The 27,378-nt window shown below is 40.4% G+C and overlaps 1 protein-coding gene across 1 annotated transcript in view; it reads right to left on the bottom strand.

Annotated features, from left to right (window-relative positions):
• Positions 1-2,362: 2,362 nt before the first annotated feature.
• Pak5 (p21 (RAC1) activated kinase 5) overlaps positions 2,363-27,378 on the bottom strand; it is a 253,907-nt gene continuing 228,891 nt past the window's right edge. The window contains exons 5-10 of the mRNA XM_057780819.1: positions 21,268-21,759; positions 17,900-18,033; positions 17,069-17,195; positions 8,997-9,122; positions 6,982-7,116; positions 2,363-4,571 (exon numbers count right to left, since the gene is read on the bottom strand). Coding sequence (XP_057636802.1) covers positions 4,416-4,571; positions 6,982-7,116; positions 8,997-9,122; positions 17,069-17,195; positions 17,900-18,033; positions 21,268-21,759 — 1,170 coding nt within the window. The 3' untranslated portion in view covers positions 2,363-4,415. The remainder of the gene's footprint in view (positions 4,572-6,981; positions 7,117-8,996; positions 9,123-17,068; positions 17,196-17,899; positions 18,034-21,267; positions 21,760-27,378) is intronic.

Raw genomic sequence — 27,378 nt, 5'->3', positions numbered from 1 at the left:
GGCCTCGGTTGCATGTCTTACCACCCATTACATAAGTCATATAACTGCTCTTCTAATCCTGTTGGTCTTTGTTTGGCTTGCCTGACTTTTCCTTTTGAAAGGTGAAAAAAGTTCTATTTACCCTAGATAGGGCACTGACTACAAATCAGAGAAAATTCCACTCAGGTGTTTCTTCAAGAAATAGCGAGTTTGATAGGGTCACTAACAAGAGCACAGGGGAGTGGCTATTTACAAGATTGTGGCTGGCTTTCAGACAAGGGCTGCATCACAAAGTTCCCCACAGTATGGTTACTGACTCAGAAAAGGTACATTTTAAGTGTTTTTTGGCTAACCTGTGGGCAACAATGATCTCCTCTACCCCAGCAATTGTTTGCTGCTTTAATAGTAGTAGGGAGGAGTCACCTGAGTCTTGTAAGTCTTATGAGATTCCTGTGTCTTAGGAATTTCCCTTCCTACTCCAGGAGAGACCGTTTCACTTTAAAGAAAATTATTACATAGTATTTGCTCTCTCTCTCTCCTCTCTCTCTCTCTCTCTCCTCTCTCTCTCTCTCTCTCTCTCTCTCTCTCTCTTCATTCTGGTAGGAAGAGTTTTCCAAGGTCATTTGCACATGTATAGAATTTGTGTTTAAATGCTTTAGGTTTTCCTTTTGATATAACCCACATGTAAACAATGTAATCTGAAAATGAATATATACGCATACTCATGCTCATACTACCAGTCTTCCTTTCACACTCATTCCGTTTATGCCATATCATGTTAGTTTCATGAGAGTTTTCTGTTTCTATATTTTATATCTGTTATAGATACAGTCTGTCTCTCTTTGAAATCTCATTGTCTATTTATTTGATTAAATTGACCAAGGAATCTGACTCTGAGATGTTAACTTGATGAAATTATTATTATTATTACTTTTAGCAATTGCTGGTGAATGTTCTTCCAGGTGTGTAATAGGAACACAACTATAATTCAACTCAATTCCATTTAACTATTATGACCTTCAAGGAGTCAAACTCATGTCAGATCAAAACCAACACATCTCCCTTTAAACTGGGTGACTGTGTACCAGAGAAAGAGAGAGAATCAGGGAACATTGGCAGGGTATATAATATAATATCCTAGTCTGTCTTTTTCATCATGGGGTCTCACACTGTGACATAGCTAAGTCTACGGGGCCTCATACAGCGACAAGTTTCTGGTCATATGACATCAACTGTGTCGAGATGCTATTGGAAGGAAGGAGGGAGGATTCTCAAATCTCATTTTGGTTCTGTCTGAAGGCAAGAGCCTCTGCTATCCACAGGAGTCTCTGTGTAGATGATACACTTTTTCAGAGTTCAGTTTCAGTTGGGCTCTGACCTCTTTTCCTGAAGAAAGGAGCCACATCTTCCTAAGTTTTCCTCCAATGCACATTATGGTTGTGCATCTCATTACTTACAAATTTCCTTACATTTGTGTGTGTTTGTTTGTTTGTGTGTATGTGTGTGTGTGCACACACGTGCGTGTACTTCTGCACTCACATGCACATATGGTCCATGGCATACATGTGGTGGTCAGAGGACAAATTAATAGAATTTCTCTCTTAGAATTTCTCAATAGAATTTGGCTCCGGGGATTGCACTCAGGTTACCAGATTGGTGGCAAGCATTCTAACCATGGAGTCATTCTCTGGCCCTTATTTCTTCTTAAAAGTAGTTTGACGTGTTCCTTGATTCTTCATCACGATCTATCGACTACAGTCAAGAAAATTTAGTGCCTACTTTCTTTGTAGCAAAGACCAAGGTCTTGTCTGTGGAAGGTTGCCTCCATTTTTCTCTTCCTTGATACATGATGTAATAAATCCTCACTCATCCTTCTCTCTCAGGTTATTTCATGAAGGCAACCTTCTAAAATGTCTAGACAACGAATAGGCTCTTTGTCACAAACATTTCCCATCAACATCACAGGGTCAGTGTTAGTACTTCTCCTTGTCAGTCAAAAAGAATAAAGAGACTGAACTAAGGCTTCTAGGCTAAGAGAACTCTAGCTAAGTCTTTTTAGTAAAATTTGTTGGTAAAAGGCCTTGAATCAGCACAGTTTCCGTGGGGTAGAGAACTAAAGTGGAAGTTCTGAGCTCTCCATCTGGTTTTCCTTGAACCTGGTTTCTCAGAATTTCATGTTTTTTTTCCTAAGTCGGGTGTTTGTGTCACATTCTCACACGACTGGTACCCACTGGGGATAAGGGTGTTTAGCTTCCATTTGAGACATCATGATGTAACATAGAAACCAAGTCATGTGCAACCCCAAGAGCATAAACACCCCACCCTTCTTTACTCAATAAGACAAATTCAGAAAAGAAGTCTTTCCACTAGCACGGAGGGGAAAAGGCAAATACTTGCTTTATTTGTGGTGCAATTTCTGCCAGTGCTCAGTTCTCACAGACCCCGTTAAGCTACAGGAACATTTTGTAAACTTACCAAATACCGTAAAAAATGACCAATGATAAGAAAATTACAGAAAAAAGTTTCCATTACACTGTCAAAAGTTGTTTGAATCCAAAAAAACTGCTATTTCCTGCAATTAATTTTTAAATGTTGATTCTGGTTAAAAATGATTCTGTTTTGTTCTTCTTTCCTCTCCTACACAGTCCTGGTTGAATTATGACACTCTGTTTTTGTGACATTTTAGGATTGCCACTTTGGGGGTTGAGATTGCTTTTATTCATCCACATTTTTATTAAAACCTTAATAGTTTACATAAAACATTGATCTTCTGTGTTTTATGAAGCAAAGTTACAGGTTCTATTTAGGGTAAAGCATTTCCAGTGTGGGGAAAAAATTGAACAGCTAATTAGCAGAAGGTCATTTTATGCCTTTTTTCCTTTTAAACTATAATAAATAATTAACCTATTAATTACAAAAATTATTAATTATGCTTAGAGCAACCAGAGTATCTTCACAAATTTATTTTCGTATTTGTTACAGTATGTGAAGTCGTTAAGTAAAGTCTCTGGTTTTCCAGTTTGGTAACAAATGGCTTTTGTCTGATGCATAATTAATAGAAACTAATGATGACTATGTAACGCTTTCCAGAGTTTTAAAGGCAAATCTATATTGGCCTACAGTTAACATGCAAATTCATCCAACGAGCAACACAAAATGTATTGTAGTAGTCATTCATTTTTATCAACATTCAGAAGATCTAGACAGCAGCACAACTCTCCTTATGTTGGAAACACATTATAACATGGTCACCATGGACATTAGACCATACCTGATAAAGTAACCCCTTACTAATTCACCCCTATCATCCGTTCAGACTTCCAGCACAATACATGAACAACAGTGATTAATACTGCGGCACGAAGATAAATACAGACAAGAGTTTGGTGTGCTAGCATACAGAGTCCTAGAAACGGTGACAAACAAAACCAAACAACTTGCCTTGTTCTCTCTCCTCTTGTGAGCCTGGGATTTCCACGGTCTCACCAAAACATTCTACCTGGGGAACTGAGTCCAGTGACCCCAGTACTGAAATTTGACCTCAGGGGATGCTATGCTTATTTAAAGGTGGGCATCAAGGGAGATATCTCGCTCTTCAAAGACTGGTGGGTCACCAGACTCCTTGAAGGAAAATGATTTTTCGGAATAGTTAGCATTCTCTCATGAAACTGTTTGGTGATTGTGTGGCTCAGATTTTGTTTTATTGTATTTGGTTGGGGAAATGAAGTGTTCACACCATCACACTTGACTCTCCTTCCGTTACATAAGACACTTGTTAGGATAAGAAAGATTTTCCGCTAAAGCTGACGGTGACTGAGGGTCATTTAGTATTCAAAGATCCTAAAGAACCGTTGGTTCTCTGAAAGGGATAAAAAAGTAGGAAAGGTTTTGTTCAAATGCCTGCCAGTAAGCAAGTATTACTTCAACCAAGACAATGGCTACGGGACATCAAAGTACTATAAATTATCAAAACTATCGTACAGAAAAGTTACAAATTCATTGCAAAATACATTACACTGCTACCATTAAGAAAAAAAGTGCTTTTTCTTTTCTTTTCTTTTCTTTCTTTCTCTTAGTTTTTTTTTTGCCAGAAAAGTATTCTTTCAATATAGAAAATCCTATGTGGTACCCTGCATGTGGCTAGGATATATCATAACGGAGTTTGTACTGAGTCCTTCTGGTTCACTGGAAGAAGGGCTGAAAATGTATAATACTGACTTATTAAAGCCATGCTCCAAATGACCATGCCAGCTGTCAGTGGAGAGATGCCTATTTAAGACACTAGAAGATGCCCTGGTCTGTCAAACCCTGCCGGTCAGGTCATCACACTGTCCCACCAATCAGCTGGTTTAGAATGCACAGGCCTTTGCGTGTTCTGTGGGGTTTTCCTCATGTTCTCCTGAATTATCCTCATGTCTTTGCCTCTGCGAACCTGCTCAGTGATGCCGGTATTGTCTCATGAGGGGAACGATACAAGATGGTGGACCTGCCAGTTTTAAGAATGGATGTCCAAGAAGCTCTTGGGCCGTAGCTCTTTGAGAGGGCTCCCTCACCAACATCAGATCTAGGAATCCTCGGAGCATGGAAGAAACCTGGGAAAGAAAGACACCACACTGAGGACCAGTACAGAAACCCATCAAATTATACCAAATAAAGGAGAAAGGTATGGAAGAAACACATATGCTACCACTATCGTTGATTTCAAAGTGCGAAACAGTGGAGGTGAAACACAGGATAACTTCATTAAATAAAGTGATGGTAGGTAATGAAAGCGCCTCTTGTGTCTGGGTTATATAGGCATGGTGGTATGCATGAGAAATTCAACTGAGACTGTGAAATAGTGCTTGGTGGACACCCTTTACTCCTGCACAGAGGGAAACCCGTTTCCATCAGGTTAGTCCCCTCACCCCTGCACAGAGAGAAACTCATTTCCATCAGGTTAGTCCCCTCACCCCTGCACAGAGAGAAACTCATTTCCATCAGGTTAGTCCCCTTACCCTTGCACAGAGAGAAACTCATTTCCATCAGGTTAGTCCCCTCACCCCTGCACAGAGAGAAACCCATTTCCATCAGGCTAGTTCCCTCACCCCTGCACAAAGAGAAACCCATTTCCATTAGGTTAATCCCCTCACCCCTGCACAAAGAGAAACCCATTTCCATTAGGTTAGTTCCCTCACCCCTGCACAGAGAGAAACCCATTTCCATCAGGTTAGTCAACACAGACATTTCCATTTAGGTTTTGTAAAGCTGACTTTTCTGACATCTATCAGATGTTACTTGGAGATGAACATCATTAGATGAATGTCCTAATTGACTTGTCATATGTTGACATCTGTTCACTTTTTACCACTATGGAGATATAGGACATTTCTGCCATTCTAAGAGGGTTCCTCCGGTTTCTTGGCATTACCTACAGCCTTACAAAAGATAATGAGGGTCCTTGCTTCTAACAGGACACATTAGCTTTACTTGCTTTTATGCCTTGTACAAAATTATATACATATATACACATATAAACACACACATACATAGTTTATATGCATATAATAAAATATATGTATAAGTTATACACATATAATTCTGTACAGAAATATATACGTATATGTGTATATATAACATGCAAAAATATTATATCACATAAATATACACATATAAGTGTATTATATGTACAAATATATATATACAAACACACATATATTTGTATACTGTTAACTTTCATTGGCTTATTTTCATTCAACATTGCATTTATATGAGATACTTTCTTCATTTGTGTCATTTTTGTGTGACTGTCCAATTATCCATAGATTATTTACTCACTTGGGAAACAAGCCTGAGATTTTTCCAGCTTTTAAACATTAGAAGTAAATATATTCTTGTGTATGCATTAACACTCAATTCTATTGGGTATAGAGTTATTTTTACAGGACAGGGTCTTAGTTGATTTTCATTGGTTAATCTTCATCCAATCTAGCAAAAACTTCAAACTCTTAATGAGTTCTTGTGGTTTCCCTTTTGCTGAATCTCTGCAAAAGCTATATCAATAGCTTAGTCCCACTTGTTAAGTCTTGGAACATGTGAAAACCACATTCACTGGTTCTTGATATGAACAGTCCTTCCTTTCCCTGCGTGATCTGGCTCCTGCCTATTTCTCTGGAATGTTCTATCCTTTTCTTCTTGCTGTGCTGTTACAGCATAAGCCTTCTTCCTTGGCTTTAGGTCCTTGTCTCTGATGCTCCTTCTGTATAGGATATTTTTCTTCCAGATATTTGCATGACTAGTGCCTTCTTTCCATTTGTTTCAGATGAGTCTTTCCAGGAAGGGTATCCTTGACTTTTTATACTAAAGCAGCTCCCAGTCTTCCATATTGTACATTTGATCTCTTCACAGCACTTTGTGTTCTTCATAGCATTCGTTGACTATTTTTAATTTATTTGTGTAAATTGTACTACTCTCTTCTCTACTTAGAAGGCAGGCTCTACAAGAATCAAATAATCGGAATACCCCTAATTGGAAGTCCCCAGCAGGTACCAGTCACTTAGTGCGGACATGCTGGAAGGAGAATCCAACTCACATCTCACCAGCCCTTTGAGAGAAGAGTTGATAACACCCCATTTACAGATGAAAAACTTTGTGGTTGGAGATGTAGAGTCACTTGCCTCGTAAATGCACAGAAAAGCATATTTGAATCTCGATGACTTAGTACATAACCCTTATCCCAAAATCAGATCTACCAGATTTGTTATGCCAGTCTTTTTTTTTTAAATATTTATTTATTATGTATACAATATTCTGTCTGTGTGTATGTCTGAAGGCCAGAAGAGGGCACCAGACCTCATTACAGATGGTTGTGAGCCACCATGTGGTTGCTGGGAATTGAACTCAGGACCTTTGGAAGAACAGGCAATGCTCTTAACCTCTGAGCCATCTCTCCAGCCCCTGTTATGCCAGTCTTTAAATGAACAAGTAACTATTCTGAACATTGCAGTATACAGCAAGCCTCACCTTGTGTAGGTCCTTCACTCTTGGAGGTAAACTGTCCCGGATCCTCCGCATTGCCTGGAGAGGAGGCTCATTGAAATAGGGGGGCTCCCCATCAATCATCTCTATCACCATAATCCCGAGGGACCAGATGTCCACCTGTTAAGCACAATCCACTAGTTACGTCAGGAATGGAGAACATTCTGGAGGTCTGGTTGTGTTGTGAAACTCAGGAGATCCATGTTCAGTCACAAATTAATTAATTTCACAAATTAATTTCAAACCTTATGATACAAATTTACATGCTGCATTGTTGTATTATCACCATTTTTGCTAATGTCATCTTTCTTTTTAAAAGGAGATTTAGTTTTTAGTGTGTGTGTGTGTGTGTGTGTGTGTGTGTGTGTGTAGGGGTGGGTGTTCTCAGAGGCCAAAGAGGATGTCAAAGCCTCTGGAACTGGAGTTACAGGCAGTTGTGAGCAGCCGGATGTGGGTGTTGCAAGCTGAAGCCAGGTTTTCTTCAAAGGTAGTATGCTTTCTTGACCATTGGGAAATCCTGCCCCCTAGGCTCTCTCTACTTTTTAAAGATGATCTAGTGAAGTTTCTACAGTATATTAGAAATGAAAATTTACCATTCTCAAGTAAAGAGCTTTAATTTTTATACTGAAAGAAAGAAAAAAAGAAAGAAAATTAGATAGATAGACAGATAAGTTGATAGATAGAAAACAGAACCCCCAATTTTTACATTATGAAAAGAGAGAGCTTGTTTGGAGGTTCTAGCAAGGGACTGTAGCTACTCATCTACTCTTGACCAAAGACTGGTCCTCCACTATTCTGGGAAGATTGACCTCTCAACTAAGCTTTGGGAGGGACCACATGGAATGGTGAGGGAGGACAGGGACACCCGCCTAACCAGCCAGATCAACCGGAACAACCCTGTTGACCAGCGGGGTGAAAGCTCTTACAGTTAGAGAAGAAAGTATATTTAAACCATAAGAAGTTGAGATGATGCTTTGGCATGTTTAGAACAAATTTCAAGGACCTACTTTGTATCACACATGGTGTACTCTTCATACTTATAGAGTTATTTTCTCATCCACTTTGGGGTTTTCCACTTCAATTTTTATTATTTTAAATCAGCCCTCAGGAAATCCTGCTATATAAACTATTTTCAGGGAGTGAAGAAAAGGAGGAAGTGGCTAGCAGCTCTGAGTAAAAAATGGGAAGACTGGAGAAGGGAGGTGTGATAGTGGCTCTGTAAACCCCTCCTGTCCAGCTCCTCCTATGGCCTCATTGGGCTTCCACCTGCTCTCCGCATCCTTCTTCTATCTTTTGCCACTGTCACTTAGGATTTATCTTTGGGGTCCACAGTGAAAAAACCAAGTTGGGTCCTCATCCAAGCCCACAGGGAAAAAAAAAGGAGAGCCAAGCTTGCCTTCATTAATGAGTCACTCTTCGCTTGTCAGTACAAACTACTTGCCATTGTCACCTACACCACAGTGTGTGGAAGCACTGTACTCAGTCTCTGAGCCTCCAAGTTTCTGCTCACTCTGTTCCCTGCCTAGAAATCTCTGCCTCACTTTCTCTCATTTAAATTATGCTGTATTGTGAATGTTATAATATACATGCATGATTTTTTATTACATTTGTACTATATGCAAAGATCACTTCCTCGTCATACTTTCTCTACTTCTTTTCCTTTTCTGAAGAATTTCTGCATAACTGCAGTACCATTCCAGTTATTTTGCTTTATAGCCTGCCACTGGGGGGTGGGACCAGTATTTAGGGACTCCATGAATCCCTTTCCACTTTCCTGTAAGACTCCAGGAAAAGCCACTGTGTAAATACTGCTATGATGTCCCCAATGGAAACACTGTTCCCTCTGTCATAGCCAACTCCGAGTCAACAGATTCCCAGTGTTGGGGATCAACAATGGAGTCAGAAGACCCTTACCTCCTGTACCCACCAATCAGGATCACTCTGCCCCTGAGAAGATCCCAGGGCCCACTGCCCCCAAACAATGGTTGTCACCTACTTACCTCTGTTCCATAAGGTAGCCTGGAAATCACCTCAGGTGCCATCCAGTATGGGGTACCCACCAGTGATTTCCTCTTTGGCACCTCTTTGGAAACTTGAGCGCAGAATCCAAAGTCAGATAACTTTATCTAAAAGGGGAAGGAAAGCAGTAAAGGAATAATTAGGAAACGCTACCCAGGAGAAGTAGACATATATGCACAGAGCTGAAAATAAGGACAAATAAATTCATTGAAATTCGTCACTGGGACTCAAAGCTAGCAAAGAAGTTGCCAGAAACTTTCTCATCAGTCTTGATTTGCAAATATCTAAACTCCTGTAAATTTTTTATCTCTCATGAAATTATAGGATAAGCATAGGTAACCATTAAAAGTTAAATATACCCCCAAATAAACTTCTCTCAGGTTCATGAGTTCCCATGAGCTTGGTTCAGCTGTCTCTGTATGGAGTCTCCAAGGGACCAAACTAGGCCCTCTGCATGTAGGGGACAATTGTGTTGCCTTGTCTATCTAAGGGGATCCTGGTAGTAGGACCAGGACCGATCCCTAGTGCATGAGCTAGCTGGTTGGAGTCCATTACCTATGGTGGGATGCCATGATCAGCCTTAATGCATAACTCTCATCCAAAAGAAGAGTTTTAAACACTTGGGGACAAGAGACTAGAGCCTTGATATCCTACAGATGCACCATCCTGAACAGCCTAGCCCTCTATGGACCAGTTAATCCCCAGTGGAAGCCAGGTTACCAAGGCAAGGACTAGGAAAAATAAGGTGGGTCTCACTTCCCTCACACTGAGGTCCCACATATCATATTCTTCTTGTTCCCATAGGCCACCACAAGAAAGAGGGGAGGTAGGAGGCAAGAGGAAGGAGCTAGTGTTTAAATCTGAAAGACTGAATTTTAAAGGTATCAGTTACACTTTGCAATAATGTAGTTCAATTTTGACTGGCAATGTTTAAATTATTCAGACATTAAATTTAACAGATTAAATTGAGATAGAGAATTTATTTTTTATGAAAGTTTATTTTTTAATTGAATTTTAAAATTCATTTTATATACCAACCACAGTTCCCCTTCACCCATCCCCCCAACCCACCCCCATCCACTCCTCAGAAAGGGTAAGGCCTCCCATGGGGAATCACCAAATCCTGGCACATTCAGTTGAGGCAAGACCAAGCTTCCCCCACCCCCGAGAAAGGCATCCCTCCATATGGAACGGGTTTCAAAAAGCCAGCTCATGTTCTAGGGGTAGATTCTGATACCACTGCCAGGGGGCCCACAAGCATACTAGGCTACAAAACTGTTGCTCGCATGCAGAAGGCCTGTTTTGGTCCTGTGCAGGATCCCCAGCTGTTGGTCAAGGTTCTTTAGCTGCTGCAAGTTTGGGTCCACTGTCTCTGTGGGTTTTCCTTAGGTCAACTATCTCTGTGGGTCATGATCTTGGTTCCCCCTTGCTCATATAATCACTCCTCCTTCTCCTTGATTGAACTCCGTACCTCGGCCTGGTGCTTGGATGCAGATCTCTGCATTTGTTTCTGTCATTTATCTGAATGAAGGTTCCAGCTTCTCTGGAGCTGTGGATTGTGGTCTGGTTATCCTTTGCTTTATATTTATCCAATTATGAGTGAGTACATATTGTGCTTGTCTTTCTGGCTCTGGGTTACCTCACTCAGAATGATTTTTTTTCTAGTTATATCCATTTGCCTGCAAATTTCATGATGCTATTATTTTTTACAGCTGAGTAATACTCCATTGTGTAAATGTACCACATTTTCTTTAGCCATTCTTTGATTGAGGGGCATCTAGGTTTTTTCCAGATTCTGGCTATTATAAATAATGCTGCTATGAACAGTGACCGGTAATCTTGAATGCAGTGGCACAGGAAAGTACTTCCTGAATATAACACCAGCAGCTTGGACACTGAGAGCTACAATAAATAAATGGGACCTCCTGAAGATGAAAAGTTTCTGTAAGGAAAAGGACAAGGTAAATAAAACAAAATGACAGCCTACAGAATGGGGAAAGATATTCACCAACCCCACGTATGGCAGAGGACTGATATCCAAAATATTCAAAGAAATCAAGAAACTAGACATCAAAATATTAAATAATTCAATTAAAAAATGAAATACAGATCTAAACATAGAATTCTCAACAGAAGAATCCCAAATGGTTGAAAGAGATTCAAGGAATTGCTCAACATCCTTAGTCATCGGGGAAATACAAACAAAATGACTCTGAGATACCATCTTACTCTTGTCAGAATGACTAAGATCAAAAATACCCATGTAGCTTATGCTGAAAAGGATGTGGAGTAAGGAGAACACCCCTCCATTGCTGGTGCAGTGTAAATTTACACAGCTACTTTGAAAATCAGTATGGTGTCTTCTCAGAAAGTTGGGAATCAATTTACCTCAAGACCCAGTGATACCACTCTTGGACATATACCCAAAAGATGCTCAATCATACCACAAGGATAGTTGCTAAAATAGGGAATTTAGGGCATTTGTGCTTTTTAATCTCAGTATCTTACTATGGGTTTCTCTCTGTTGACATAAAAAAAGCTTATACTCTCCAAAATCTGGGATCCTAATAATTATTTCCAGCCAAAATGTGCAAGTTGAGGAATTGAAACTAGATGCTTGGCATCTAGGCCTCCTCCTCTTGCGCAGGAGTATGAGTGCTTTTGTATGATACTTTTTTTTAAAACTCATCCAAGTACATATAAGAGATAGCTTTCTAAAAAAGTATAATTGCATGTAACATTTGTCCAAATAAATCTTCAAGCAGATAATGAGAACTCAAATCACAAGTGAAATAAAGCACTGTGGGCAGATCTTAGAAACAAATCACATGGCTCTAAGCTGAGCCTTGTTTTAGGTGGAATTGTATTGTGTGGGTGCTTAGTACACCTTCCCGTCTCCTTACTGCATTTATGCAAAGAGAAGAGGAGAAAGCACACTGCCCCACCTAGAGATGTGGCTTGTCACAGAAGAACATACTAAGGATCTCAGAGTTTTGAGTTCAGATAGAGGTGCTACCTCGCTGCTATCCCTGCCATCACCAACATCTCCTATCTAAGAAATGGGCTCCACAAAAGAATACAGGATAGAGGTACGTGCAAAAGAAAGTCCATCCCAGGACAGTTGTAGATGTAAAGATGAATTCTAGAAACTCTTGCTCTATGATTGGGTATCTCGGGAACTCTGCCTATCCTGAATGCCTTTGTGAAAACTTCTTGTGTTGTTTCATACAAGGCCATAGCCCCGAACACCTGTAACTTCAGCATCATTTGGCAGCTTGTTAGTACAAAAGTTCCTGGGTACCACTTAGCCTGGCTAAATTACCATCCCGAGAGTCAGGACCTAGGAAAGTGGTTTTATTTTTATGTTCTCTACTGTTTCCTAATGCTCAGTAAAGTCTGAGAACTTCTTAAAGAGAGCAACAGTAAGGAACAACACAATTGAGATAAGGAATAGAAAGTGCCAGCTTCAGAGACCCACAGCGGAGCATTGGGCTGTGCTCCCAAAGTCCAATTGAAGAGTGGAAGAAGTGAGAATATAAGCAGAGAAGTCAAGACCATGATGGGGGCACCCACTGAAACAGCTTACCTGAGCTAATGGGAGCTCACCAACTCTAGCTGGACAGTGAAGGAACCAACACAGGACCAAACTAGTCCCTCTGAATGTAGGTGACAGTTGTATCGCTGGGGCAGACTGCAGGGCCACTGGCAATGGCACCAGGATTTAGCCCTACTGTTTGTACTGGCCTTTTGGAACCCATTCTCTTTGGGTGGATACCTTGCTCAGCCTCAATATAGTAGGGAGGGCTTTGGACCTTCCTCAAAACAAAGTGCTTTACCCTCTCTGAGGAGTGGATAAGGGAGGAGGTGAGGGAGTGGGAATTGAGATTGGTGTGTATGAAAAAAGATAGTTTTTCTTTTCTTAAAAATAAAATATAAATTAAAAAAATAAAATTATATTTAAAAAGAAAGAGCCAGCTTGATGATGGCAAAAGCAATGCTGCTTGAGGTCTGCTTCATTAAACACCAACCCCAAGAGGAGAGGGAGGGGTCGTAGACATTCTCTCAGAATGGCAGGGTTTCATGTCTTCTACCATTGGGCAGAGCACAGAGAACTGGATATTTTTCCAAAGCTTTTTGGCATTGTTAAAGGAGATCTGAAACCTGATCCTAAGCCTTCCTGTGATAATGTTCTCCACTGGGACATGCTCCTTCTGAGGACTAGCAGGAAGGGGACATAGTTGGAGATCAGTAGAGTTTCAGAGACAGCACGCTATTTCATATGCGCAAACCTCTGCTTATTTAAAAACTGCCTTTGCATCACTATCTTTAAGGCATCTTTTAATTGTAAAATGCTACTTATACAGAGATAAAACAAAAAATGACAAAGGGAACATGAGTAATAATACCAATTCATTTAAAGGGCAGTTGGAAACACCAGATACCAGGGCACATTCTTGGTAGGAAGACAATGGATTCCTGCTGAGTGTTGGTAATGTATTAGTGAGGGGATAAAGTGATTCGAAGGCGTTGGTTGATGGTCTGTTGCCATTTACCATTTATTCTTCCTTCAAGTTATATGGGGACGAGCTTATACTCATTACATTATCTGTAAGTACCCTATTAGTTGGTGTTTCCCTCCAGAAGCACATCCCAAGGCAAGAATTCAGGCAGAATACTTAAGAGACGTACCCTGGCGGTGAGATTAGGAAGTATAATGAGTAAGGGGAAACAGCTGATCAGGAATTAGCAAACAAGCAAGATATCACTGTGGTTAACTAAGACTTTGTCCGGTGGAGGGTGTCTGAGAGTCTTCACAGAACAAGTCCTTCAGTTATTCTGCAAAGCGAGAGTGGTTGTGTACACCTGTGAGTGCAAGTGATGAGGAAGCTGGAGGGCCATCGCAGGTGTCTATCTCAGGTGTCTTATTTTGTTGGTCTCCAGGCTATTTTGTAAAACTGGATCTTTCAACGAACCTGGGGCTCACCACGTAGCTAGCCTGACTGGCCAGCAAGCCCTTGGATCCTCCTGTCATCATCTCCTAGTTCTGGGATTATAAAGATGCATCTTTATGCCTGGTTTTCTGTGTGGGTTCTAGAAATCTGTATTTATAGCTTTGTATTTTTGCAGGAAACATTTTACCCACTGAGCTACCTTTCCCAGCAAGGCAATACAATAGTCATTTTATTTATTATTTTATTTACATGTTTATTATTACATTTCCACACCTTAAAGGATGTAACTTAATAAGTGCTTTAATTTGTTCATCCTTAGGATCCATATTATGCTAGCAGATAATAAGCATTCAGAAAATAAGTGTATGAACAAGATTAGTAGCATCCACAGTGCTTCTGTTCTTGTAGGCTCTGGTGGGTACACAGAGGTGCAGGAATGCTTGAGACACAGGTTCTGCCCTTAATACAAGCAACTCAATACTTCAATAACCTTGTGTATTGAACAGAGGTAAAATTTTTTCATTATGTCAATTTTACGATGCCCTATTATCTTAGTTCCCCAAGTGACTTCAAATCAGATGTTTCCAGCAAGAGAGTTTGGCCTAAAACTGACCGGCTTGTTTTGCTTCTTCAAGTCCCATTCCCAGAGGCCATTCATGGACTGCTTCAGTGCTGGATGTGATTCGTGTTCATGCGGTCTTATGTAGGTGCTTTCTGAGCCAGATGGGGTGAATTCTTGCCCTTGTCCTATAGCTCCTCCTGTATAGATATGTATTCTCCCTTGCATCCCTTTGCAGTATGAGACTCCTCCTAACAAGAGTTGCTGTTGAAGGCTGGGGTGGGGGACTGAGAGCACTTGCTTTGCTAGTCTAAGGACTGTAATTAAAGTCCACAGAATCCATATAACTGCTGGGTGAGCCTGATGGCCCTCCTGTAATTCCAACATTCAAAGGTGGAGACATGGAATCCCCTGGGGCAAACTGGCTAGCTAGACTAATCATATCAGCAACCTCTGGGTTCAATTGAAAGACCTTGCCTCAATGAAAGAGAGAGAGCAGTTAGGGAAGATTCCAAGTCATCCAACTTAGGCTGCCACATGCAAGCATACACATAACCTCATGCAGCACACACACACACACACACACACACACACTCAAGCACACACGCTCAAGCACACACATACATGGGAGCACCCACAGACACATTACACTCACATTCAGAAAAAGCAAGGAAGGCAGTTTATTCTCCATCCCTTAAATTTGAGCTTGGTTGAATGTGTAGTTTCCTTTGGCTAGGATGATATAAGGTGAGGGTACCTACATTGCATCTGTATGAGAGTTAGCCCCTCTTGATACTTTTTGGAATTATTGTCACAAGAAACGTGAATTATTTTGGGCTGCTCTCCTGGAAGATGGGCTACACGTGGCCCCATTAGCACTCTACCACTGATGAAAGTCAGTACTACAAAAGATGGACAGCATTGGCTTGTCATTGGCCTTCAGCGGTGGTCTCCATCACTTCCTTCGTGGCTGCCTTCAGCATGGGGTAGAGATAACATTGGCCAGATGCAAAATAGTCATGTCACATAGAAGCTTGCTGAAGATTCTGAGAGTTGATCTGGGAGATACTGCCCTCTATTCTGGTTGAAAGCTAGCAGCTACAAGAAGGATGGAGACCACCAATTGTAGGCAAATCACATGTGTGAGGAAGCAAATTGGTGGCATATGGCGCAGAGACCTATTGTCCTAGCTGATGAAAACCCCAACTATTGATCCATGCATTTTTGAGAACTACATGGTGAGTGTTTTAAGCCATTTAGTATTGAGTGGTGTGTTGCATAACAGCGCTGACTTACACATGTTCTTGAGCTGGTCCTTTAAAAACATTTTAACTGGAGTAGTGTTAATCAGTAATTGAAGCTGCTTATGCATAATCCTCAATTCATACATCATATATACATGTACATAGAAACATGGAAACTGGGTAATAGGATTATGAGTGATTTCTCTGTCCTCTGTAGTTTATGAAATTTACTAATTTATCTATAATAAAACTCAGATTTATTTTGAAAATAGAACTTTATAAGCCAAAGTGAGTGGGCAGTTTCTCCCAGTTCATCTCTGATGGCTCTTCAGCAAATTGTGATGTGACCCAGACATTTTTCATCTCTTCTGAGGTTACAGCATTATAAAAGTCAGATACCTGGAAGAGATACTGGTTACTTTCACCCCAAACTCATTTTCTCCAGTGAGAATGTCAGAGGCATAAGAAGGGCCTACACAGTGACAATCTATGTGTAGAGACTCGACTCCCTAAAACATCCTTCAAATGTGAGTTTGCTATATCTCTGGATTTTGTACTTTAATGGAAAGTATTGTTTAGATTATTTTGATGAGAAATGCAGAAGTCTGGGCATGGGATGCTTGCATGAGATTGAAAGCAAAGTGAAGGAAGAGTAAGGAGGGGGGCATTTATTCTCAAGTTTCATCCCGCAAATTCATGATATTCTGACTTATACCAAAGATCAGGGCACCTGCCCAGCATCCCCAAACATAACAAATTCTTCAGCATGTAGCAATAACAATGGTGGTGGTCTATTTCAGTAATCTAACTCATCTTTGTGGCTTGTTTCTTAAAATTTTTCTATGTTTGCTCAAACACTGGGAAATATTTTTGCAATAAAGTCTTCTCAAACTAGTTAAGAAGACTTGGTCATCTGTTTTTCACAGGGACTTGGAGATCTTGAAGGTAGGTACATTAAAAAGAAGAGAGTAGATACAGGCAAAGAAAAGTCAGCTTCTCTTATTTTTCAACAAAAAGAATGCAGTAGAGAGATAAAAGAAATTCCCATAGTCTCCATTCCTGCCTACCCTCATTCTAGAGGATACAAATTCTCCATCAATTTCAGGTCACCAGTAGTTCTGAGTAACAGGATGATACAGAGGAAAGGCAATTTCCTCTCTGCAAGTTCTGAGAAGTGGAGTGGGCGATGTGTGACTAACAAAAATGAGAATTGTGAGAAAGTGTTCTTAGGAGACTAATGCCCATGACAGGCAATCTGACAAACTAAACGGGGAGAGGACCCAACAGGAAAACCTTACCCGGCCATCACTTGTGAGGAGGATGGAGTCACTCTTTATGTCCCTGTGAATCACTCCTTGGTTATGAAGGTAGGAGAGGGCTTTCAGAACTGATAGGCAGACAGTAGCTATCTGTTCTTCATTCATTCTAGAAAGGAAATAACATGTAAGGATCAAGGCAGGTTCAGGTACAGCTTTCTAATGCTCAAGAGATGCCACTCTCTTGGGTTTCAGAGAATTAGTTTAGGTCTCTAGTCCTTGTCTAGAAAACTCCAAATAAAGGAAATGATGTCTCTGGGATGTGATGATTACAGAATAAATCCAGGCACTGAGCATTTTAGGGGCCAAATAAAAGTCAAAGGAAAGTGACCACACTTGTTAGCCATTGTGCAATTAGTGCAAATTAATGTCCTTGACCTCTCATGCTGTAGGCAATCAAGCTGTATTCAACTAGAATTGAGCAATTTTTATTTCCTAACAAGTTCATTACAGTGACATAAAATTTTGCTCCTCTACTTGTTTCTTCTGTCCTCAGGTTAGCCTGGTGGAGCTAGCATATAGATATGATATTGCACTCAGGAGGATAAAACTAGACTCTATGTTAGTGTTGAGAAGTTGTTTGTTACTAAAAGGGAATTCTCAGTAGACTTCTGAGATTGAATCATTGTCTACTGGTGACCTCCAGAGTGTGTGTGTGTTGGGGAGGGCGAGTCAATTTAATGAATGACATAGGTATGCATGATTTTATAATGAGAACTCTGTGCTTGCATTTCCTGAGTGTACAGTGTTATTCATTTATGAGGAAATTATAGAGGAAGTTATTGAGGTAGTACTTTGAGCCATCTGTCTTACCTGGTATGAGTGACAATGTCTGTCAAGGCACCACCTTCTAGAAACTCCATGACCACCCAGAGCTCATCTCCAACAAGGTAGCTGTTATACATATCAACTACATTATCATGGTGGTAATCACGCATTATCACAACCTGGATGAATGAGAAAGATACATATTTACTTCTGGGACTGAAGCCTGCTGTGTTTTCTGTTGTAGCCCACATCAATATTTTGAGTGAAAGGGATTTGGTGCTGGCGAATTTCTTTAGGGATCTACTTACTGCAGGCAGATAAGAGGCATCAGCAGTTATCAGTGGCAGTAAAAAATAATCAAGTGAGTATACTGTGAAAAAACGACGGGCCAAACAGACATTGGCAAGTTAAGAATGGGACATGTGGGAGAAAAGGTGGGGGGGGGGGTAAAGAAGGAAAAACTTTAAGATATACCGCAAAATCTGCCAAAGAGGAGGTTTTCTGTGGCATTGGGGAGATGCAGTCAGACAGGACAAAGGGGTTTGCAGAGATCACCATTCATACTTTTCTGTGGGCCAATCCACCAAGGAGGCAGTGTAAGCTGAGGGAGTGGGTGGTAAGTACACAAGTGGGTAGTAACTAATGTCCTCGAAGTAAGCAATTAGAGGGGCTATAAGACACCAGCCTGACTTAGGACGGATCTCAGGGAGAATTGGTGCGAATACAAAGAACATATTTAGATGGTAAAATTAGATATGTTGTAGGTGTTTTAAAAAGTTTAAAGGTCGCCGGGCAGTGGTGGCGCACGCCTTTAATCCCAGCACTCGGGAGGCAGAGGCAGGTGGATCTCTGTGAGTCTGTGAGTTCAAGTCCAGCCTGGTCTACAAGAGCTAGTTCCAGGACAGGAACCAAAAGCTATGGAGAAACCCTGTCTCGAAAAAAAAAAAAAAAAGTTTAAAGGTCAAACTGAGTCTACTTGTTGGAAACGTACCTGGGAATTTTTGCCTTGTGGCTGTTTTTGGTTCATTTTCAGTTTGTGCTAAGGAGTAAGTCAACCCAATCTGTCCTAATAGTGCAATTTAGAAAAAAAAATTCCAAGAATCAGAAACAGGATATAGGGGAGATGTTCAAGCCGACTTATCTGCAGCTCTGTGCAGCTTCCAGGAATACATCAGAAATGAGTATCTTCTTCTGGACTTCAGACATACACGCAGACAGAATATTGTATACATAATAAATAAATATTTTTTTTTAAAAAAAAACCAGAATTGAGTATCTTGTGGGAACCAGAGATGTGGGAGGCCACTGGGCATCATGGGGCCTCCATTGGTAAGGTTTTTAATGTAGCTGAGAGCATTGGTACAGTGTCCATGGATCAGTTCACTTCTGTATACTTATTGGAGAACTGAGAATACTGCCAGAACGCCAAAGGTCTCAAGCCTCAAGCAGCCATGGATTATTCTGGAGATGTGGACTGTCCATTCTTTGTCAGAGACTGACATCTCTATCAAATCATCTCTCCCCTCATGGCTAACAAAGTTATTAAAGGGAAAATATGCCAAAACACTGTTATTTTGTTACAGGTACTTATTTTAAAGCTCCTAATTGATATATGTATATATATATGACAAATATAATAAAATTGATGTGTATTTGTATAACATAAAATTGTTGTCTCAATTATTCTTAGCAATAAATCAAATGTCATAACTCTAATGGAAAAGCAAACAAAGGAATATGATTCAAAGAAGAGTTTAAATGTCATGTAAGTATATATATATAATATATACATATATAAAATATATAAAAATAAACTTACTCAACTATCAACAAAATTCCGATTAAAATAAGGTTTGTCCATGTCTATCAGATCAGAATAGATAATGTAATATCTAATAATGCCAGTAAGTGTGTCAGAGAAATATAAAGGCCCAAATTGGTACTTTCTAATAAACATTATATGTTAATTCTCTAAAAGCTACATATATTTAAGTGTCATTTGGCTTATTTGTCCTACTTTATGACTCTAATAAGATTACAAAACATGAAGCCAAAAAGCACTCACTGAAAACAATATAAACTGGAGATTGGCTTAATGAGTATGGCTTATATATATGAAGGAAGAATTTGAGGCCATAGAAATGATATGGTTGATATATTCAAATATAACAATGTACTTTCTAAAACTTTATTAATATGAAATTAAATCCTAAATGAAACAAGTTAAAATAGGAAGCTATCAGGCTACATATATGATATAAGTAAGTAGGAAAATATAAGAAAAAATAATAAAATATTAATGTAGGCCACCTCTGCTTAGTTTTGGAGTTATGGTTATACATATATGTATATGATTGGAGGCCTTGTGTATTCATGAGTCACTTATCCCTTCGATCAATAAACATGTATGGAAGGTAGTTTTTAAAATGAGTACTACAATACAGACTTTTTCTTGGTTAATATATAAATGATGTAATATAACAAATATTTGCATAACATTTGCATTTTGTTAGATATTAGAAGCAATCTGGGAATGATGTATCATAGGAGAACATGTATAGATTAAAAGTAAGCACTACAGATCCTTTATACAAAGGTCATGAGTAGGTATGGAGTTGAGTGTTGGCAGAGACTGAAGGACAGATCCTCCAGAAATTCTGAGAGGTCAGTAACGCCCATGAAGAGAGACAGACAAAACTGTATGAGTTTTGGAATCTGTTGGAAAGCCCTCAAACCCTGGCTCCATAGTCAATTAGCCATATTATCTTGTGCTAGGTATCTAGTTATTGAACCAATCTGAGCAGTTTTGTCTCTCTAATAATAACAGCACCTTTATTGGTTATCGCTCAACTAGGCTTGTGCCTAGTGGGTGGCTGATACAATGGAGTACTTTATAAAGGGAACAGCCATGCATGCATGGAATGAGACTGGAGGAAGGATAACAGGGCAATGCTGCTTTTGCCTTTCTATTTTTAGTGTCATTTTTTCTCTCTCTCTCTCTCCTTCCTTCCCCCTCCCCCGTGTGTGTGTAGTGGTGTGTATATGGCTATGAGCAGGTGAGTGTCTTGCCAGGCTTGTCATTGTGTGTGTGTGTGTGTGTTCTTTTCTTTTTTTTAGACAGGGTCTCTCATTAGCCAGGAATTTAACAATAGGGTAGGCTGCTTGGCCAGAAAGCACCAGAGTGGACCAAGTACAAAATTGGAGCTCTCCCAGCACTGGGATTATGTGCACACATCACCATGCTGGTTTTTTGTTTGTTTGTTTTGTTGTTACTTACCTTGAGGCACTTATGCTTGCTTATCAAGCACTTTACTGACTAAATTTTCTTTCCAGCCCCTACATGCAGTGCTTTGGAGATAGGAAGCAAATGTTGCAGCAACATGTGAAAGAGGCAATCCAAACACAGCATTTACCTCATTAAAAAGGAGTTCCCGTCTTTGTTGTTTTCGGAGGTCCATTTTCTTCACCGCCACTTGCTTTCCTGTGTGCTTCTCAGTTGCAATGCACACGATGCCTGTCGATCCCTCTCCAATTTTGATAAAGTTATCCAAATATTCCCTGGGGTCGCCTGGACTGACCACGAGTTGCAGGGCAGCCCGGAACTGTTCATGGGATACCCTAGAGGGCTGCTGGTCTGAGGAGGAGCCCCAGCTAGGTGGAGGGTAGGTGCTGGAGGAGATGCTGAGGGAGCTCAAGTAAGAAGCAGTGGAGATGTACTGAGAACTGGCTTGCAGGGAAGGATGGTGGTACAGGGTGGCTTTGTGGTACCCAGAAGGGTACTGGTGGCTGCTTGAAGAGTAGCCTGCTTTGCTTTGACTTTGAGGTAGTTTGGAGGGGCCTCTTGGATAGGTGTCGGACCCTGACAGTGGAGGACTGAAGACCATCTGTGCTCGATCATAATCCACCTGAGAAAAAAGACACAGATAACCAGCATTTAATAGATCTGAATCTGAATCTGAAGCCTATGATTGGCAGAAGAATGAGAAGAGGCCGTGCTAACAGGATCTGGCTGCACAGCCCCAATGCCAGCCGCCCCCAGGAAAGACCCTTTCCACACCCATGCTCCATACTCCTTTCTCCAACCAAGAGCTGATTTGATTAATATGGTCCTTATCCAAGACAGCCTTTTTTGTTTATGCCTAAAGAATGAAGGAAAGACCCGATGATGAAGGAAATTGGTTCTCAGGATCTGGGGAGAAATTTCAAGGGTAGGAAGGAGACATTTCCCCATGCTTCCAGACTTATTTCCTTGAAGGTGGTATGTGGTATTCATACACACAACACAGAACCTATACCTTTAAAAGGTAAAACATGGTTCCTGGTACTAAATAGCTTTTGCTTCTGTGTGGATTATAAAGTAAAACTGTAACCATTTCAGTAAGTAAGTTCAACTGTAGTTGAGAGTGAAGAAAACTTTCAGGAATTCATGAGAAAAGAGTATTTGGCCTTGGCCAGGCTTCAGTGAGATTCCAGGAAAGACCATGCCACTTTGACTTTGAAGAGTAGGGTTGAAGGAATGTGGCAGTGGAGAAACATGAGAGCAAGCAGAACAAGGAAGGACAAGGAAATCAACAAAGGGATCATTGCTGTATCCATTCTAATGCCCGCAGGCTTGTGGTGCAGTTTCCCTGACAGAAATCACTTGCTCTACCCTTCTTCAACTGCTCTGTCACGTGAGTACTTAAGAATCCTGCAGAGAAGACCATGCATCAAGAAGTCAGGCTTTCCTGAGTTGCTGTCTGTCACCATGCTGCTGCTGATGTGAGGATGGGGACTGTCCCTGACTCAGTGCTTGGCCTACAGAGGGGGATTTCTAGCTGGGTGAAGAATGAATACATGAGTGAATGATGACACTAAAGCCATAGGAATAGAGACATCTGTCATCTTATCTTCGGCCTAGCAACTGAAGGCAGTTGTCACAAAATTTGAAAATCTGTTTGTAAACATGTTTGAATTGATTTTTATGGTCTTTTTATTAACTCAATAAAAATGGTAACAACACAGCAACTAATAAAAAAGAAGATGATGATGAAGAGGGAGGAGAAGGAAAAGAAGAAGAAGGAGGAGGAAGAGGATAAGGAGGAGGGAGGTGGGAGGAGGAGGAGGAGGAGAAGGAGAAGAAGAAAAGGTTTCTGGCAAGATTAAACTAGAAACTGAAGCCCATGAGCTATTCTGAAAGTACCTCCTCCAGCTCATGTCTAGTTCTCAGATGACAGTAGTCATGTATGATTATTTGATTGCAACCTAATAAGAGATGCCAGGACAGAACAAATCACCTAAACTCTCCAAATCACTGGCATTCAGAAATGGTGAAATATTAAATGCTTGTATTTTAGATCTAGGAGATAATGTGTTGAGCAAGGATATAGTTTGTTTTATGAGATAGTTTGTTAAAGATCAATTGATAACCAATACAATGAGAGGTCCGACCCAAGAATTTGTGCACAATAGTGTTTATTGTTTTAAACGATGCAATTCTGGGATAATTTGTTAAGCAGCAATAGATAACTTACTCATGGAGAAATTTTATGAATTCTTCTATGACTACATTAAATTTGAGAAAGTTATTAGACACCCATGTTAGATGATACTTAAGTGACTTAGACATTCTTTACGTTCAAGTATGGGATGAAGGTGAAGATGCAAATGTGAGAGCCATCAATGCTAACTTAGAATGAAAGCCAGGATGCTGAATTTATAATAAAAGGGCCAAGGAATCCAATCTATACATTAAAAAGAGAAGAATGACTCTTTAAAAACAAAAAGAGAAGTAGTGGCCAGTGATGTAGGAAGAAAAAAATGAAGGCATCACAGAAATCTGGAGTCAAGGCAGAAAAGTATTTCATGAAGGGATAAAGGAAGGGTGCTAAACATTTATTGAAAACAAAATGGAATGGACCCTTCACCTATGAACCAGTCAAGATGGTGGAACCAGGCAGGTGTCACAGCTTCCACCCACTGCATGTAAGGAAGTTCATTCCATCATGAAAGGGAGCAAAGACTGCAGATAGTGCTGTCTTGAAAACCATTACCTTTGCACCCTTCTTAGATGTTCTGTACTGATGACAGTGACATCATGACACATGCAAAAGTTAGCTGTCCTAACTTCAGGGATAATATACTACATTCAGATGGATCCACCACCCTGATGGACCAGGTATCCCCTAAGCAATGGTCCTGTCTCATATGCAGAGGAATATAGTTAGTATATTCTGTCTCTGATATCTTCAGTTAAAACACTCAGCATCTCTGAGCCTCAGTTTCCTCATTTGTAAAATGAAATAGTGGTAAAAATATTAACATCTCATTCCTTAGATTGTAGGAAACTCCAGAAGATTGTGTAGATATAAAATGAATCAAATGGTGATTGGCTAATAAATTTTAATAATACTGCTAGAGTTCTATGAAGTACTTAGAATAACTGTTGTAGGAGCTGCAGTGGGCTGCGTTCCTGCCCAGCTCCGCACCGAAATAATTACACGGAAACTGTATTCTTTTAAACACTGCTTGGCCCATTAGTTTTAGCCTCTTACTGGATAACTCTCACATCTTACCAGGGAAGATCTCAACCTGCGTCTGTGTTGGGTGGGAGAATCATGGCAACTGACTGACTTGGCTTCTTTCTCCCAGCATTCTGTTTTGTTTACTCCGCCTACCTAATTTTCTGTCCTATTAAAGGGCCAAGGCAGTTTCTTTATTTAACCAATGAAATCAACACAAAACAGAAGACTCCCACATTAAATAACAATGGCAATATAAAAGGAAATAAACAATAACCTCAAAAACAACAACTAGCTAACATTTACAGAAGATGTACAGCATACTAGTGTTACATATGTTCCTGTACATTAAGTTCTTAAAACAATAAGACGGCGCTTTCGATTGTAATACATTGAATGATGTGTTATAGTTAACCTACTCTATTAGAAAATAGGCCAGTTTCTAAGGCCCTATGTCTATGTGTGTGTGTGATGGGAGCAGGCTAGAGGAACTTCACTGTAAAAACAATTAGAATCTTGCTTTACATTAAACTTCTATTCACCAAGGGCAGGCTTATCAACCAGACCATCAGGAAGAACCAAGTAAGGTCTGAAACTTTTATTTTTGAAAGCAGATCTTAGAGCCTCAAATGTCATCGCTATACAGAGTCCTCATGAGAAGAATTTTTTTTCTCTCATACGTAAGACAAAGTTGCATTCACCTCCCATGAGTTTGTAGAACTGATCGCTTAAGGTATATTACAAACAGCAAAACCACGGCCAGTAGAAATTGTAAACACACTTCACACTGCATTAGGATCATTTTCTCCTTTATCATCTGTCAGCAGCATTAATAGGATCTACTCTGTGCAAATAGCTTGTGGAATAAAAAAAGGAGACCCACGCCTGCATGAAGGGGACAATTTCCTCTCACAGACAAGACAGAATTGTTTTCTGAGAGCTAAATGTCTTTGAAATTAGGTGTTTTAGATAAGAATATGCAATTGTCTTTCATGGCTGCTGGAAAGAGGTGCAGACTCTTAAAAAAAAGCTCGAGGAACAACCACAATGGCAAGGAACATTTTTAGAACCGAACTAAGTGATTCAGAAAAATTAACTGTCTGCTTCAGGCGAGTGAACATGTGGTCTCTCCTTGGGGCCTTTCTTTATTCAAGGGGATGATAGCAGACAATCAGGCTCCCCAAAGGAGAAGTGCAGGGGTCCATAGGGTCACCAAACTGTAGCCTTCACTTTGATCTTAACCAACTGCGATGATGAAGCGATGTTACTGGTTCATGTCTTTGGGAAAGACCTCATTTCCTTTAACTCGGTTTTGTTTTCAATAAAATTAAGGCGTGAGAAGATAAAATATGACCCCACCCTCCCAAGAAGATCATAGGACCCACCACTTCTGCTGAGGTCTATTCTGTATTCACAGAAGGAGGCTTCTGAGTGGCCCGAACACTTAGCACATTGGTACCCAGATCTGATGTCTGGCCTGCCTTGATATACCTAGCTTTGCTTGTCACCCACCCGATCTGTGCAATGAAAGCTAAGGTTCTTCTTGTGGCTAAAATGCTCTGACATTTCCCTGGGGCCAAAGTCGGGCTCCCTTCTTATGAACTACTTTATTAAGAATCTGTTCTTGCAGGAAAAATAACACTAATGACAGCATTTGTTGAGTGCTTCCCGGGTGTCAAGGACTATTCTAAGTACTCCAAGTACGTCATGGCATTTCAGCCTCATTTTAAACAGTAAGACCCACAATTGTTCTATTTTTATAAGAGGACTGGGGAATAGTATGTTTGACGTAAGACAAAGCCTTAAAGCTACCAAGACAGCAGAACGAGAGCGCCAGCCTGCCTTGAGTCATTTGTCACTCGGGTGCTAAGTTCACTGAGACAGGTTTCAGTGATGGCGGATGTGGAGTGGACAGAGAAGGACAACATGCAAACTGACAATGACAGAGAAAAGGAATGGCATAGTGTTCATTTGGGACCCTATGTACCTGTTTAGCCCCAAGAAAAAGATAAGATTTGGATCAGAAAATAATGGATGATAAGGTCTATGGGGATGGGAATGAAAGAAAAAAAAATAGGGTTGTATTTTTGTTCTTAACAGTCTTGACTTAGTTAAGTCTAACTATACAAAAATTGGTTGTCTCAGAAACGTGACTTGATCATTTATGTACACAACTCATTTCTTTTCAGTTTTGCTTTGGTCAAAATCATCTTTTTATCAGTGACACTGACGCTCCAGCTTCCACCTCTAAGCTGGTTGCTTTTCTGTGATGTGACCACCTCCCCCTCTCACATGTCCCTGGCATCTGTACCCATCCCTCTACCTTGTCTTTCTTATGGTGGTCTATATTAGGGAGTGGCGAAGCACAGATGAATCTGCCTGTGTATATGTTTGTATATGCATGCGCTCATGCAGAGGAGACAAACAAGCCATGAAATCTTTTCTTCATGTAATTTACAGACATGTTCTAGAAGAAAATGGAACAGCCATGGCATGTCACATAAGCCTGCCTCTAGTAGTTTTGAAGGGACCTAAAGGCAAATCATTTTGAAAAACCACAGAGCAGTGGAGTTACAGCTTTAGAACAGATGGTAATTACTAGATGAATCAATGCGCCTAGAGAATCAGGGTCTAAACCATTTCCAAAGGGAGTGTGTATGCAGTTTGCCCCCAGAGACCTCAGTGTGAGGGTCCAAAAAGGAGCAGAGAGCTGTAACTAAAAGAGCAAACAATAAAGACACCACAAAGACTTATTCGACCAGGGAAGCAGGCCTGTGCTTTGGGAACAAGGAACTCTGTAGGAATGACTTCTCATCCACATACTCTAAAGGGGATTCCCATATGGTGCAATGTAAGAAAAGAAGACTAGGTCGATTGTTCTGCAAATTATCACCCAGGGCTGCCAAACTGCTTAGCTGCACTGCGAGGAGACCACTAATGACAGCAGCCCATCGGCTATCTTTGGAGAGGAAATTCTCTCCGCAGGAATCTTTAAAAATACAAGGAGACGAACAAGGCGTCATG

Source organism: Chionomys nivalis, chromosome 9, assembly GCF_950005125.1.
Source record: "Chionomys nivalis chromosome 9, mChiNiv1.1, whole genome shotgun sequence".
In the NCBI taxonomy this organism is placed as follows: Eukaryota; Metazoa; Chordata; class Mammalia; order Rodentia; family Cricetidae; genus Chionomys; species Chionomys nivalis.
This window is presented reverse-complemented; position numbering and strand designations above follow the sequence as displayed.